Source organism: Capra hircus, chromosome 2, assembly GCF_001704415.2.
Source record: "Capra hircus breed San Clemente chromosome 2, ASM170441v1, whole genome shotgun sequence".
Lineage (NCBI taxonomy): Eukaryota > Metazoa > Chordata > Mammalia > Artiodactyla > Bovidae > Capra > Capra hircus.
Genome location: NC_030809.1, coordinates 29,439,048 through 29,451,431, shown reverse-complemented (window position 1 = coordinate 29,451,431; position 12,384 = coordinate 29,439,048). Strand labels below are relative to the sequence as shown.

The 12,384-nt window shown below is 53.7% G+C and overlaps 1 protein-coding gene across 3 annotated transcripts in view; it reads left to right on the top strand.

Moving 5' to 3' along the window:
• PNKD (paroxysmal nonkinesigenic dyskinesia) overlaps positions 1–12,384 on the top strand; it is a 68,745-nt gene that overhangs the window by 52,145 nt on the left and 4,216 nt on the right. For 2 of the 3 annotated variants that reach the window (XM_005676534.3, XM_018059535.1), the window contains 4 exons: positions 10,428–10,543; positions 10,662–10,774; positions 11,374–11,432; positions 12,039–12,131. In XM_005676534.3, the coding sequence (XP_005676591.2) occupies positions 10,428–10,543; positions 10,662–10,774; positions 11,374–11,432; positions 12,039–12,131 (381 nt within the window). Of the gene's footprint in view, positions 1–6,136; positions 6,339–10,427; positions 10,544–10,661; positions 10,775–11,373; positions 11,433–12,038; positions 12,132–12,384 lie in introns of those variants that run through there. The other variant, XM_018059542.1, reaches the window with a different exon arrangement.

Below are 12,384 nucleotides of genomic sequence, written 5' to 3'. Positions count from 1 at the left end.
TTCTTTGCAATCCCGTGGACTGCAGCCCGCCAGACTCCTCCGTCCATGGGATTCTCCAGGCAAGAACACTGGAGTGGGTTGCCGTTCCTCCTCCAGGATCTTTCCGACCCAGGGATTGAACCTGGGTCTCCTGCATTTCCTGCATTGGTGGGCAGATTCTTTATCTCTGAACCACCTGGGAAGCCCATTCTCCACAGTACATATCACCATATGACATCCTGTATATCGACTTGCCTGTTGTTTACTGGCTTTCTCCCTCAACCAGAATATGAGCCATATGAGGGAAGGAACTTCTTTCACTACTGTATCCCAGCTTCCAGAACAGTGGCTGGCACAGAGCTGGTCCTCATTAAAGGGCTTTGGAATTAATAAAAAGCTTGGCCCAAATGTTATCTCCTCCACAAGTCTTGTCCAGCCTGTCCAGTCAAAATTCATCTCTGCCTCCAGACTGACCCCTGGCACTGTCTCCCTGCCTAGAGCTTTCATTGTGTATTCTTGCTTGTTCCTGCATTAAGTGTTCATGGGTGTGATTTCCTCACTGGACTCCCACAGGCCAAGCCCAGGGAACAGGGCTGAATCAGGAGCGCCTGGCATTGGGGTGAGGAGGGGAGGGATGGAGGCGGGAGGGAGGGCCAAGAAACAGACCCACACCAAATAAAACCCTAGGGCCTTGGCTGGGCAGGTGGCCTGGGATTTCAGGCAAGGAGACACAAATAGTCCAGGCCTCCTGCCCAGGACTGAGATTTAACTGTACCTCTGGTCCTCCCCGGGATCCCTTAGGAGCCATTCATCCTCCTATTGGGAAAGATGCTGAAGGCTGGAGAGGGCTGCAAAGTCAGCAGAGGACCGAACCGGATGAGGGGATGGGTACGGAGACGGGGTCTGTGGTCTCTCAGCCAGGCCTGTGTCTTGACCTGTTGCAGGCACTGCCCCTCTCCTAGTCATGGAGGAGAAGTCCCCCGACCCCTCAAGGCCTTGCTGGCAGCTTCAGGAAACTCTTCAACCTCTAGGGCCTTTTTCGCTGTCTCGTTATCTTCTTCAGTTTCCTCAATTTGGGGAAAGTGCAAAACATCTCATGGCTCAGTTTGTTCCTGAGGGGCCTCCGAGCAGGCTGTGCTCCAGCAGGACTCTGTGTCCTGGTGGAGTCCAGGTCCCTAGGCCCTCAGACAGGCATTTCCGGTTTGCTTTCATAAAGATTGCCTGTCGCTGGTCAGATGAAAAGCCTGGGAAAAGCTGGGGCCCGGGTGGAGGCGGGTAGGGGAGGTGGGCAGGAGAGGAGAAGCCAAAAGCACCCCCCGACCAGAGTCCTCTCAGCCTGGGCTTGTTGTCCAGCTGGTAGAGTCTGGGGCCAGGGCCAAGCTGGGACAGGCAGCCCCCAGGCCTGTCTCAGGGCTGCCCAGGATGGCGAGACTGCTCACGGGAGGAGGCGGGGAGAAGAAAAGTTTCATTGTGTGTTCTCCACTGCGAGCCAAGAGAAGGGGGTGGGGGGAGGGCTGTGTGTCACTGTCCGCAGCTGTCCCATGGGGCCTCCCATGGGGCCGGAGGCTCAAACTCAGATACCAGAGAAGCCACGCTCTGGTTCAGTGAGGCGAGGAGTGAAAGGTATGCCTGTGGCCCCTCAACTGGGGATGGCAGGTGCTTCATCCTGCAACCCTGACCCCAGGGGGAGGGCCCCTCAGGCCCCTACAAGGCTGCCCCAGGCCGGCTGCCCCCACCCTAGCCCCACCCGGTAGAGTGGTTTTTCTGTCTCCCACCTGGGTCCCAGAGGACCAATTAGGAAACTTGCTTTTCTTTTTGGTGAGGTGATGGTGGGTAGTTCCGGGCCCCAGAACTGCTGAATCAGAGTCCACGAGTGGGTGGTAAACAGAAGAGGAGAAGGTCAGCATCTTTGGGTTTCACCAGCACCCCCAGATCATACTGGTGCATTCTGGCACATTCTCACGCTGCAGGGAGTTTGAATCCCACATCAGGCCCTGCAGAGGTCCACATCATTGTGTAAGTCACCTGAACTTTCTGGGCTCAACTGCTCGTTCAGAGAGGAAGAGCACTTGGTTTTACAGAGCGGGAAACTGAGGCTTGGGGAGTGAGTTTCTGCTTCTTACCTCGGGCAACAGAAGAAAGGGAGCTGTGAGCCCCATTACAGGGGACGGTGACATCCCAGCAAGATGGGGGGCTAGGAGATGGGAGGCAGGTTCTTCCCAGGGACTCATTCACTTTTGCATCTTCCCATCTTTTTTCCCTAAATTCTCTTGTCCATCTGGCTTGTGCTGCTCCCGGTGGAACCATCCACCCCGGCAGAGCCTGGACTGAAAGAAGTCTCCAGGATCCTCCACTCAAGGCACCTTCTCCTGAGAGCTGCTGGGGTCTCGGACCCTCTGCGGTCCTCAGGACAACTGCGCGTGTGAGGAGGTGGTCTGGGGAGAGAGTTCACAGGGTTCAAAGGCTTGTGTCTCATAGAGACTGGAGGTTCCAGAGGCCAGATGCCCGGCTATGTCTGGAACACTGTAATTACCCCGACAAATGTTTTCCCAGCAAAGGCCCTCAAAGGAATTGAGTCTGACCCCAAATAGTTCAGGCCCACTCATCTCATCCTACCTGCTTATTAGGCCTTTGCAACAGTTAAAAGTGTGAATGAACTCCAGGGACTTACCTGGCCATCCAGTGATGAAAACTCCATGCTTTCACTGCAGAGGGCATGGGTTTGATCCCTGGTCAGGGAACCATATGCCATAAAAAAAAAAAAAAGGAAGAGTGTGGACTCCGGGGTCAGGCTGCCAGGGTGAGTCTCTGCCCAACCACTCACTGCTCTGTGATCTTGAGCAAATCCCTTTCCACCTCTCTGGGCTCCGTCGGCCTTGTCTGTAAAATGGAGGAAATAATGATACCTGACTCGGGGTTGCTTGGAGGATTATAGGAGATAACCAATGGGAGGCACTGAGCCCACTGGTGGGGTCTGGGAAAGCTGAGGGAGAGGTCATTCTTATTAAAGATGAGGCCAGTGGGCTCCGGAAAGATGTTCTAACCTGTGGGGCAAAGTCAGGACTGCGGACCCTTCTTCAGACCCCCTTTCCTCTGCTCCCCATCTCCTCCACTTTAGAGGCCCTGGGTCCAGACCCTAGGCCGGGGAAGTTGAGATTTTGTGCCCCAGTGACACAGCCTCACCCAGGCCCTTGGGTCTAGATGACCTGCTTATCAGAGGACCCTGCTCCACCTTTTGGGTCCCACCAGGAGAGGGGAGGGACTTGGAACCAGGTGGGTGAGGTGGGAAGGGAACAGCCAGGGCAGGGGTGGCTGTAATTTGGGCCTCCGATGCCCTCACGGGGCATCACAGCCTGGCCTGGGGCCAGTCAGGTGGAGCCCCAGTCAATGCTGACAGTCCGCTTTCTCTGCCCATCACTTTTATACTTACATGCCTGGCCCTGTGCTGCCTGTCCTGGTCACTTAGCCAGCGTTTTGTGAGTCCCGGTTCTGTGCTGGGCCAGTGCTAGGGGGCTGCAGAGGAGCCACGAGAAACAGACTGGTGACTGCCCACCCCCTGCATGGCGCTGATTAGGGCACCAGGTAGAAGCTGATAAGGCCCAGCTGCTGCCCCGGGGCTCAGCTGCTCCTGAGCGCCCCAGATGGAGCAGGGGAAGGCGGCTTTCTGCCAGGATAATCAGGTCCTGGGGTTGAGCCCAGCCCTGAGAAATGCTTATATGTGTGTGTTAGTCACTCAGTCATGTCCAACTCTTGGTGTCTGCATGGACTGTAGCCCCCCAGGCTCCTCTGTGCATGGAATTTCCCAGGCAAGAATATTGGAGTGGGGTGTCATTCCCTTCTCCAGGGCATTTTCCCAACTCAGGGATAGAACCTGTGTCTCCTGCTTGGCAGGCAGATTCTTTACCCTCTGAGCCACCAGGGAAGCCGTGAAGGATGCTTGGGGTTTCTGCCTGGCGCTGATTAGGGACTGGGTAGGGTTCCAGTAAGTTAGAAAGGCCTGGAGGCTATTCCAGCCTGAGACCTGTGGGAGCCAGGCAGGTCTGTAGTTCTGAAATTTTAATGAACTATTTCAGGCATTCAGAAGACAGATAAAATAATAATCCTCCCAGCTTAAGAAAGACAATGTCACAGACCCTGTGAAGCTCGGCGCCCACCTCCCCAGCCCACCTTCCCCCTCTCCCAGAGGAAACCCTACTAACCATGCTGACCATGCCTTCCCCTCGGCTGCCTTTATTCTTTTACTATTTACGTCCGCATAATGATGGTTTTGCTTGCTTTGGCCTTTTTGTTTTCTCCTAGCCACACCACACGACATGTGGGATCTTGGTTCCCTCACCAGGGGTTGACCTGCACCCACTCCTTTGGAAGTGCAGTGTCTTAAGCACTGGATCACCAGGAAGTCCTTCTTTGGCATGTTAGGGAAATATTGTCAGGTTGTCTGTTCTCTGTGGCCCGTCTGTTAGCTCAGTGTTACGTTTGAGCTCTGTGCAGGCTGAGTGCTAGTACCCTAAATCATTCACTCCCAATGTGTAGTTTCCCACGGTCGGAACATGTTGTCTGTCATTTATTTGTCTATTGTGCTGTCGATGGACATTTGGGGATGTCCACTTGTTCACTCTTGGGACACGGGGTTTCCATGGGGCCGTATTGGGGAGGGGACAGAGGCTTGCCTCCTCCCGGTCCACGGAGGGCCTGCCTGGGGGTTGGACACTCTCCCACCAGCCCTGGGGAGCCACTGAAGGCTGTTGAGCAAGAACAGGATGCAGTCGGAAGTGGTGCTTTGGGAGCACGAGCTCTGCCAGTGGTTTGCAGTTTGGTTCAGGGAGTCAGAGAGCTGACTAGAGGAGGCTTTCGTTAGGGCCTCTCCAGCAGTTTCTCTTTGCAGAGGTGAGCCCATGAAGAGAAATTAGAAATGGAGAGGAATTCTGTCTGAGTCACCGGGGGAAAGGGTTAAACGGATGCTCGAGTTGTGAAACTAGGAGGGTGACAGGGCCTTTCCCAGAAAGAGAGGCAGCTAGGGGAAGAGCTGACAGGCACCGTTACAGACCCTGGTGATGCAGCCAGCCCGCCAGTGGAGGGGGAACCAAGCGCAGGGACTGAAGAGAAGCACGAGGAATCCTTTGTCTGCAAAGAACCAGGCCCCATGCAACCCAGTCCTCAGGCCCCTCCCCCCTGCTCTGTGCAGTGATCCAGACCTCAGGGCCACAGGGGCCACCCTGGCCAGCACAGATCTTGGGTCTGACAGCCACCCGCCTACCACATTTCTCCATCTGCAACACCTCCTCTAGTCCAGGCCCTCGTCGTGTCCCTCACTGCGTGACTCCCCAGACCCCTTCCCCTCCGCTCCAGTTCATTCTACCCTCCACACAGCAGCTGAGCAAGCTCTTATAAAGGAAGTTAGAACATACGCTTCCCCACTTTCAAACCCACCAGCAGTTTTCCACCCCCTCTCCATGGCCTGACCCCTGGGCACCTCACTGACCCTTTCTCTGCCTACAGACTTCAAGGCCTCTTGGCAGCTCCTCGAATGTGCCCCACTTGTGCCTGTATAGGGGCGTTGGTGCTGCGCCCCCCTCAGTCAGCACCACTGGCTCCCCCATCTGTCCGTTCCCTGCACAAGGGTCGCCCTCAGAGAAGGGGCCTTTCCCAACCACCCAGTCTACCGGGAAACCTTCTTCCTTTCCCACCACAGTTAACCGCTTGCTTGTAGATTGTTTTGATTTCCAGTTCAGTGTCTGTTGGCTGCTCCTCTCATTATGTTGGCAGGGAGCCATCTGCCTTGTTCTCTGCCTTCTGTTCTGTACCCGGTCCAGCACGTGCAGTCAATATTTGCTGGTTAAAGCCAGTGGAAGAGCAGAGCCTTGTTTACTGCAGCTTCTTACTGCATAGCCCCTGCCCTTGTACATCTTGATCTTTGTTGAAGGACGAAGTACGTGTACTAAGTATCCAATAAGGGAAGACGGGGAATGTTTACCAGTCCCTCCCAGATTGTGCACGGCCTTGTTCTTGCAGCTGTGAAGGCTGTCCGGCTGAATTTGGGAGGGAAAAAGCAGTTGCTAAACACCTTCCACCCTTCAGGCCCTGGAGAATGTTAACATTTGTCATCTTGTTTTATGTCACTTAATCCTTACACAGTCCTGCAGGGGTAAGTTGTGGTATCGCCATTTTATAGATGAGAAGTCTGATCTGTGAGCCCATTGACTAGCTCAAGGTCTCAGACCAAGGATGGCCCAAGCCATGATGAGAACCCAGAGCTTCCTGTTGCCAGAGGTCCTGCACTTCCCGTAAGCCTGAATAGGAAGAAATGAAGTCAGGAAGAGGGCCTAGATGCCAGGAGGCATCTGGGCACAGAGGCAAGGGTGATTTTCTTTTCTTCTTTATTATTTTTAAATTTTTCATTTTGCAATCATCTCAGATTTACAAAATTTGTGCTAAGAATTCCCATATACCCCCTCACCCAGTTCCCCGGAATGTTAACATCTTCCATAACCATGGTATAGTCATCAAAACCAAGAAGTTAACATCCATCCAAACCGTTACCACTCTCCAGACTCCAGTGAAATTCCGTGCATTGTCTCCCTAGCATTCTTTTTCTGGGCTACAGTCCAGTCCAGGATATTTAGCTTGATCCAGCCAGTCCCATCTGTGCTGTGCTGAGCTGAGTATTGTCCCAACGGCACAGCAGGGAGAAAGGCAAGAATCAGCAGCTCCCACTAGCGCTCACCCAGGCTTGGTGCACCTTCCCCAGATTCTCACACGTCCTGTCCCCTTTCCTTCTTGGAAACGTCACCTCCTCAAAGAGGCCTTCCGTGACTGACCATCAGATCTAGAATAGCAGCTCTTGTCCTCATTCTCTGTCCTTTTGCCTTGTTCATTTTGTCATCTTCTCTTGACAGTGAAAGTGAAAATGAAAGTCGCTCAGTCAAGTCCAACTCTTTGCAACCCCCATGGACTGTATAGTCCACGGAATTCTCCAGGCCAGAATACTGAAATGGGTAGCCTTTCCCTTTTCCAGGGGATCTTCCCAACCCAGGGATCGAACCCAGGTCTCCTGCATTGCAGGCAGATTCTTTACCAGCTGAGCCACAAGGGAAGCCCAAGAATACTGGAGTGGGTAGCCTATCCCTTCTCTAGCAGGTCTTCCCGACCCAGGAATTGAACCAGGGTCTCCTGCATTGCAGGTGGATTCTTTACCAGCTGAGCTATCAGGGAACAATATGTTTATTTGTTTATTTATTTGGCTGCCTCGGGTCTTAGTTGTGTTGCACGAGGGCTTCATTGCATCTTGTGGGATCTTTCACTGCCGTGCGAGGGCTCAGTGGTTGTGGCCCGTGGGCCTAGTTGCTCCATAGCCTGTGGGATCTTAGTTCCCCAACCAGGGATCAAACCAGAGTCCCCTGCTTCGCAAGGCGGATTCTTAACCACTGGACCACAGGGAAGTCCCTTGACAGTGTGTTTACTGTCTCGTCTGTCCCACTAGAGTAGAAGCTGCAAGAAGGCTGGGACTCTGCCTTACCCGCTGTGTGCCCGGAGCAGGCTAATAGCAAGGCCTCACTAAACATTGTGGAATGAGTGAAAGTAGGGAGTGGTCGAAATTAATTTTAAAATAAAACAAAAACAGGACCCATAAAAAATAGTCATGAAGACTCCTAAAGGATGGTAGAACCCCTCCACAGCGCATCCAATTTCCCAACTGAAACAAGTGCTCAGGCACACAGAGCTGGGACAGCAGTGGTTCACCTTCACCAAATTGTTATGGAAACATGCTTGCTGCTGCTGCTAAGTCGCTTCAGTCGTGTCCGACTCTGTGCGATCCCATAGACGGCAGCCCACCAGGCTCCCCCGTCCCTGGGATTCTCCAGGCAAGAACACTGGAGTGGGTTGCCATTTCCTTCTCCAATGCAGGAAAGTGAAAAGTGAAAGTGAAGTCGCTCAGTTGTGTCCGACTCTTAGTGACCCCAAGGACCGCAGCCCACCAGGCTCCTCCGTCCATGGGGTTTTCCAGGCAAGAGTACCGGAATGGGGTGCCATTGCCTTCTCCGTGGAAACATGCTTGGTTTTGATCAAATTGCTTGCAGACAGATCAGCTTGCCCTTCCCAAAGGGCCCTCCCCCTCCCCCCCACAGACACAATAAACCTCTGTAGGGATTTGAGGTCCTTCATCCAGCATCCCAACTTCAACTTTTCTGTCTCAGGCTTGATCAGCCAGAATCCCACCCCCATTACCGCCTGCCTTGCTGTGTAAACCTAAACACTGACCATACCCACCCACAGCCTAGCCTGTCACTTTCCTGTGAGCCCAGGGCCCGAGATGGCTCATTCTTCACAGGGCCCAGTATAAAATGGCATTTGGAGCCTCTTGCTCAAAAAGCAAGAAAGAGGTGCCACATCCAATACGAAATTATGAAGCCTTTCCTTTGTTCTACAATCTCTCTGTCTTGACTTGCCGTGATGTTTTTAATTTCCTACTTAATGTCATTTGAGTAGGGGAATATTTAAAATGTTAATTATTAGCATGGATTGTGCCATTCATTATATATCATGCAATGTCAATTTTAAACACAAATAGAAGAACACTTGGGGCTTCCCAGGTGGCTCAGTGGCAAATGAATCCACCTGCCACGCAGGAGACGAGAGTTCAACCCCTGGGTCAGGAAGATCCCCTGAAGGAAAAGGCTACCCACAGTATTCTTGCCTGGGAGATCCCATGGACAGAGGAACCTGGCAGGCTACAGTCCATGGGATCACAAAAGAGTTGGACCTGGCTTAGTGACTAAACAACACCAACAGCAACAATAAGAACATTTAACTTATACGTGGGATCACTGAAACTACATAACTCACATTTCTTAGCTTGTACACAGACATGTGTTATGTTCTTACCAGAACAGTGGGAGTGTGGCAACAGACCTAACTCAGCTGTTTTTGTTTCACTTCTTGATGCATAGCACACTCTACCAGCTCTCTCTGCTTTCAGCTTTCTGATGAATGAGAAAGAGCTGGAAGGAAAAGCACAGATCCGTCGCCTCTTTCCCTTCCTTTCTGAAACAGCATCATCTGCAGCCTTAATGGTGGGATTATACATAAGAAAGGATGTGGTAGGGTTCCTTGTGTCTCTCAGAACACCATTGCCTCTTGATGCATTTTAAGCAAATTTCTTTTTTTCATAAGATTTTTTTTTTAATGTGGACCATTTTAAAAGTCTTTATTGAGTTTGTTACAATATTGCTTCTGTTTTGTGATTTGATATTTTGGCCACGAGGTGCATGGGATCTTTGCTTCCCAACCAGGAATTGAACTCACAACCCCTGCATTAGAAAGCAAAATTTTAACCACTGGACCACCAGGGACATCCCACAAGCAAATTCTAGTTTGAACCCAAAGTGTGGTTCACAGGTCAGCTAGTACCCTCCGGCCCTTTACTCATAGAGGTACACTCACTTGTCTTCACCTTGGGGCTTGAATTCCCACACAAAGAGGGTCCACCAGAATTCTGTGCTCATGGCCACAGTGAACATGGTGTGTGTGGCAGGGTCAGGGCAGCAGGGACCGAGCGGACACATGTGATATGACATGATGATATGTGCATCACCTCTGCTCACGTGCATGTTCCGTTGTCCCATCAGACTTCACTTACAAGACACAAGTTCAAAGAGAAAATCATTAAGGGTTTCAGGATGGTGATAGCAGAGCGTCATGCCCAGTGTGGGGCCCTATGTGACTGCTGGGTCGCACACCTGTGAAGCCGCCCTGTATGCCAGAATCCTGTGTTGGGGACTCTGTCACTCACGAGTCCCCTCTGTTCCACGTGCCCCCTTTTCACTGTGTAGCCTGGAATGTGGCAGGTGGGAGGGAGTGTGGTCAAACCATCCAGCCTCACTTCTGCTGGCTTCCTCCATCAAAGAGCCAAGCAGAGCTTTCTACAATTTCCCTAAGTGAACCCTGCTGTCTGCTGTCTCTGGGCCTGCGCCTCTTGTTTCCTCTACCATAGGGGTTCTCAGTCTTATTGTCTCTGGGCCAGTAACATCAACATCACTCAGAGCTTCTTAGAAATGCAGATTCCTGGGCCCCACTCAAACTGTCTAAGACTCAAAACACTGGGATGGGGCTGAGGAATCTGGCCTTCAGTAGGTCCCATGCATGACTGCGATGCACCACTGCTCTGCCTGAAATAGGGTTCCCACCTCCTTCCGGCTTCCTAACTCCTGTACTGCCTTCACTGAATAAGGCCCTCATCCTCAGATTTCTTCTGTGAATTCCTCAGTTCACATCTGGCCTGATCAGCTTTGAGCTTGGGGTCTGTCTGTTTCATTTTGCATCTTGTCCTGAGTCCCGAGCAAGGCAGACAGTCAGCACGTGACAAGTGGCGGTGGAGTTGCACTGGTGCAGGGGGTGACCAACGGAGCGGAGACGTGGGGCCTGGGCTGAGCAGACGTCCCGCCCCATAGGTACAGCCTCTACACGCGCACCCGGCTCGGGTACCTCTTCTACCGCCAGCAGCTGCGCAGGGCTCGGAATCGCTACCCCAAAGGCCACTCCAGAACGCAGCCCCGCCTCTTCAACGGTGAGCTCTGGCCGCCCCAGGCCAGCAACCGCCCCAGGCTGTGCCCACCCACCCCATCTCTCTCCCCCAGTGGATGGGCTCCCTGCCCTGCTCCCCCACCCGCATCTCTATTCCCCAGGAGTGAAGGTGCTCCCCATCCCCGTCCTCTCGGACAACTACAGCTACCTCATCATTGACACCCAGGCCCGGCTGGCTGTGGCTGTGGACCCGTCAGACCCTCAGGCTGTCCAGGTGAGGGGAGGACGAGGGCAGTGGGACCTGGGCTCACTTTGGGGGCTGGCAGCTTCTCGCTAGAGAGGCTGACCCTGCTCTCTGCCCATGGGAGGTGCCCCCTCCATGTGCACTCACACAGCACACCCTGACCGCTGCAAACACATGTGACCCACTGGGGAACGGTCAGTGTGCCGGGTGTGGCCGGGGGAGGAGGGGAGGAGAACAGAGGGAGAATCAGAGCTGGAGGAAGAGCAGTGCTGACCCAGGGCTGTGACCCGGGGCTGTGGGTCTAGCCGGCTTCCTTCTGCCTCTTCCTCTCTGTGGCCCCCTCTCTGAGCCTTGCTTTTCTCACTTCTGTCTGTTGTGTTTGGGTCTCTTCATCATTCTCTCCATTTCTTACGTCTCTGTGTACATGTACCCGTGTGTCCACCTGCTCTGCCAGTCTCCCTCCACCCTGTGCCCGTGCTGGGGCTCAGGTGCTCCCCTTTAGCCAACCCCCTCTTCCCTACCCCCTTCCCATTCTCTGCCTCCGTTGCCTCCCTCCCCCCCATCTCTCCTTGCTCTCCTCTCCACCCAGCATCCCGATCCCCAGTCTGACTGCCTCCTTTCTCCCCCAGGCTTCCATTGAAAAGGAAGGTGTTAACTTGGTTGCCATTCTCTGCACCCACAAACACTGGTAAGGGGCTGAGGTGGGAGGTCTGAGCGCAGATCATCTTCCCTTGGCCGGCCCTGGCTCCGCTGGGCTTTCCAGGACTGGGACCCATGAGAACAGACTGGGCTGCAGGTCAGGGATCAGGCTTGGGGGGGGCACCATCCTCATGAAGTCACTAGGGCACCAGGGGAGAGGGGAAGAGGGAGGGACAGGTCTCCCCCTCTTCTACTTACCATGCTCCTGAAGCACCAGAGGAGGGCAGGGCAGGCATTTATCTTTCATTCCATGGGCATGTCCGCTGGGCAAATGTGATCTCTTTCATCCAGGGAGGTTTTAGTCCAATAGGGGAGACAGCCCTGTGTGAAAGTGTACAAACAATAACAACTGTGGCAGCCAGCGCGGGGTTTGGGGGGCAGGGGCAGCGGGTGGGTATGAACAGATCGACGTGGAGGAATTAGAGGGCAGGACGACAGGTTGAACAAAGGTCTGAAGCAGAGCGGATGGCTTGGTTCAGTCCAGAAGCCAGGAGTCGCAGGGCCCAAAGCCCTGGAGATGCTTTGGGAAGACGGAGGCTAGGAGGCCCAGTGCAGTTGCTCCTTAAAGCCCCTGCCTGTCTGTGCCATCCTACAGGGACCACAGCGGAGGGAACCGTGACCTCAGTCGGCGGCACCAGGACTGTCGGGTGTACGGGAGCCCTCAGGACAACATTCCCTACCTCACCCAGTAAGTCCCTGACCCAGGGGTGGGATGGCCCTGTCCTTCACCCTCATCCTTCAGTTACGTGTTTCAGGGCTATCAGCAGTTGGATCTTTGCTGACGCCCTTCCTGGCCCTTCGAGGGCAGATCACAGCTCATCTGAAGCCTAGCACTGTCCACCCCGCAACTGATCCAGCCATAGTGCCCCAAAGAGGAAGCAGGAGGGCTTGAATCTGAAGCCCTGGGCACTGAGGGGGCCCGTCTCTCTCTGGTGGGGAAG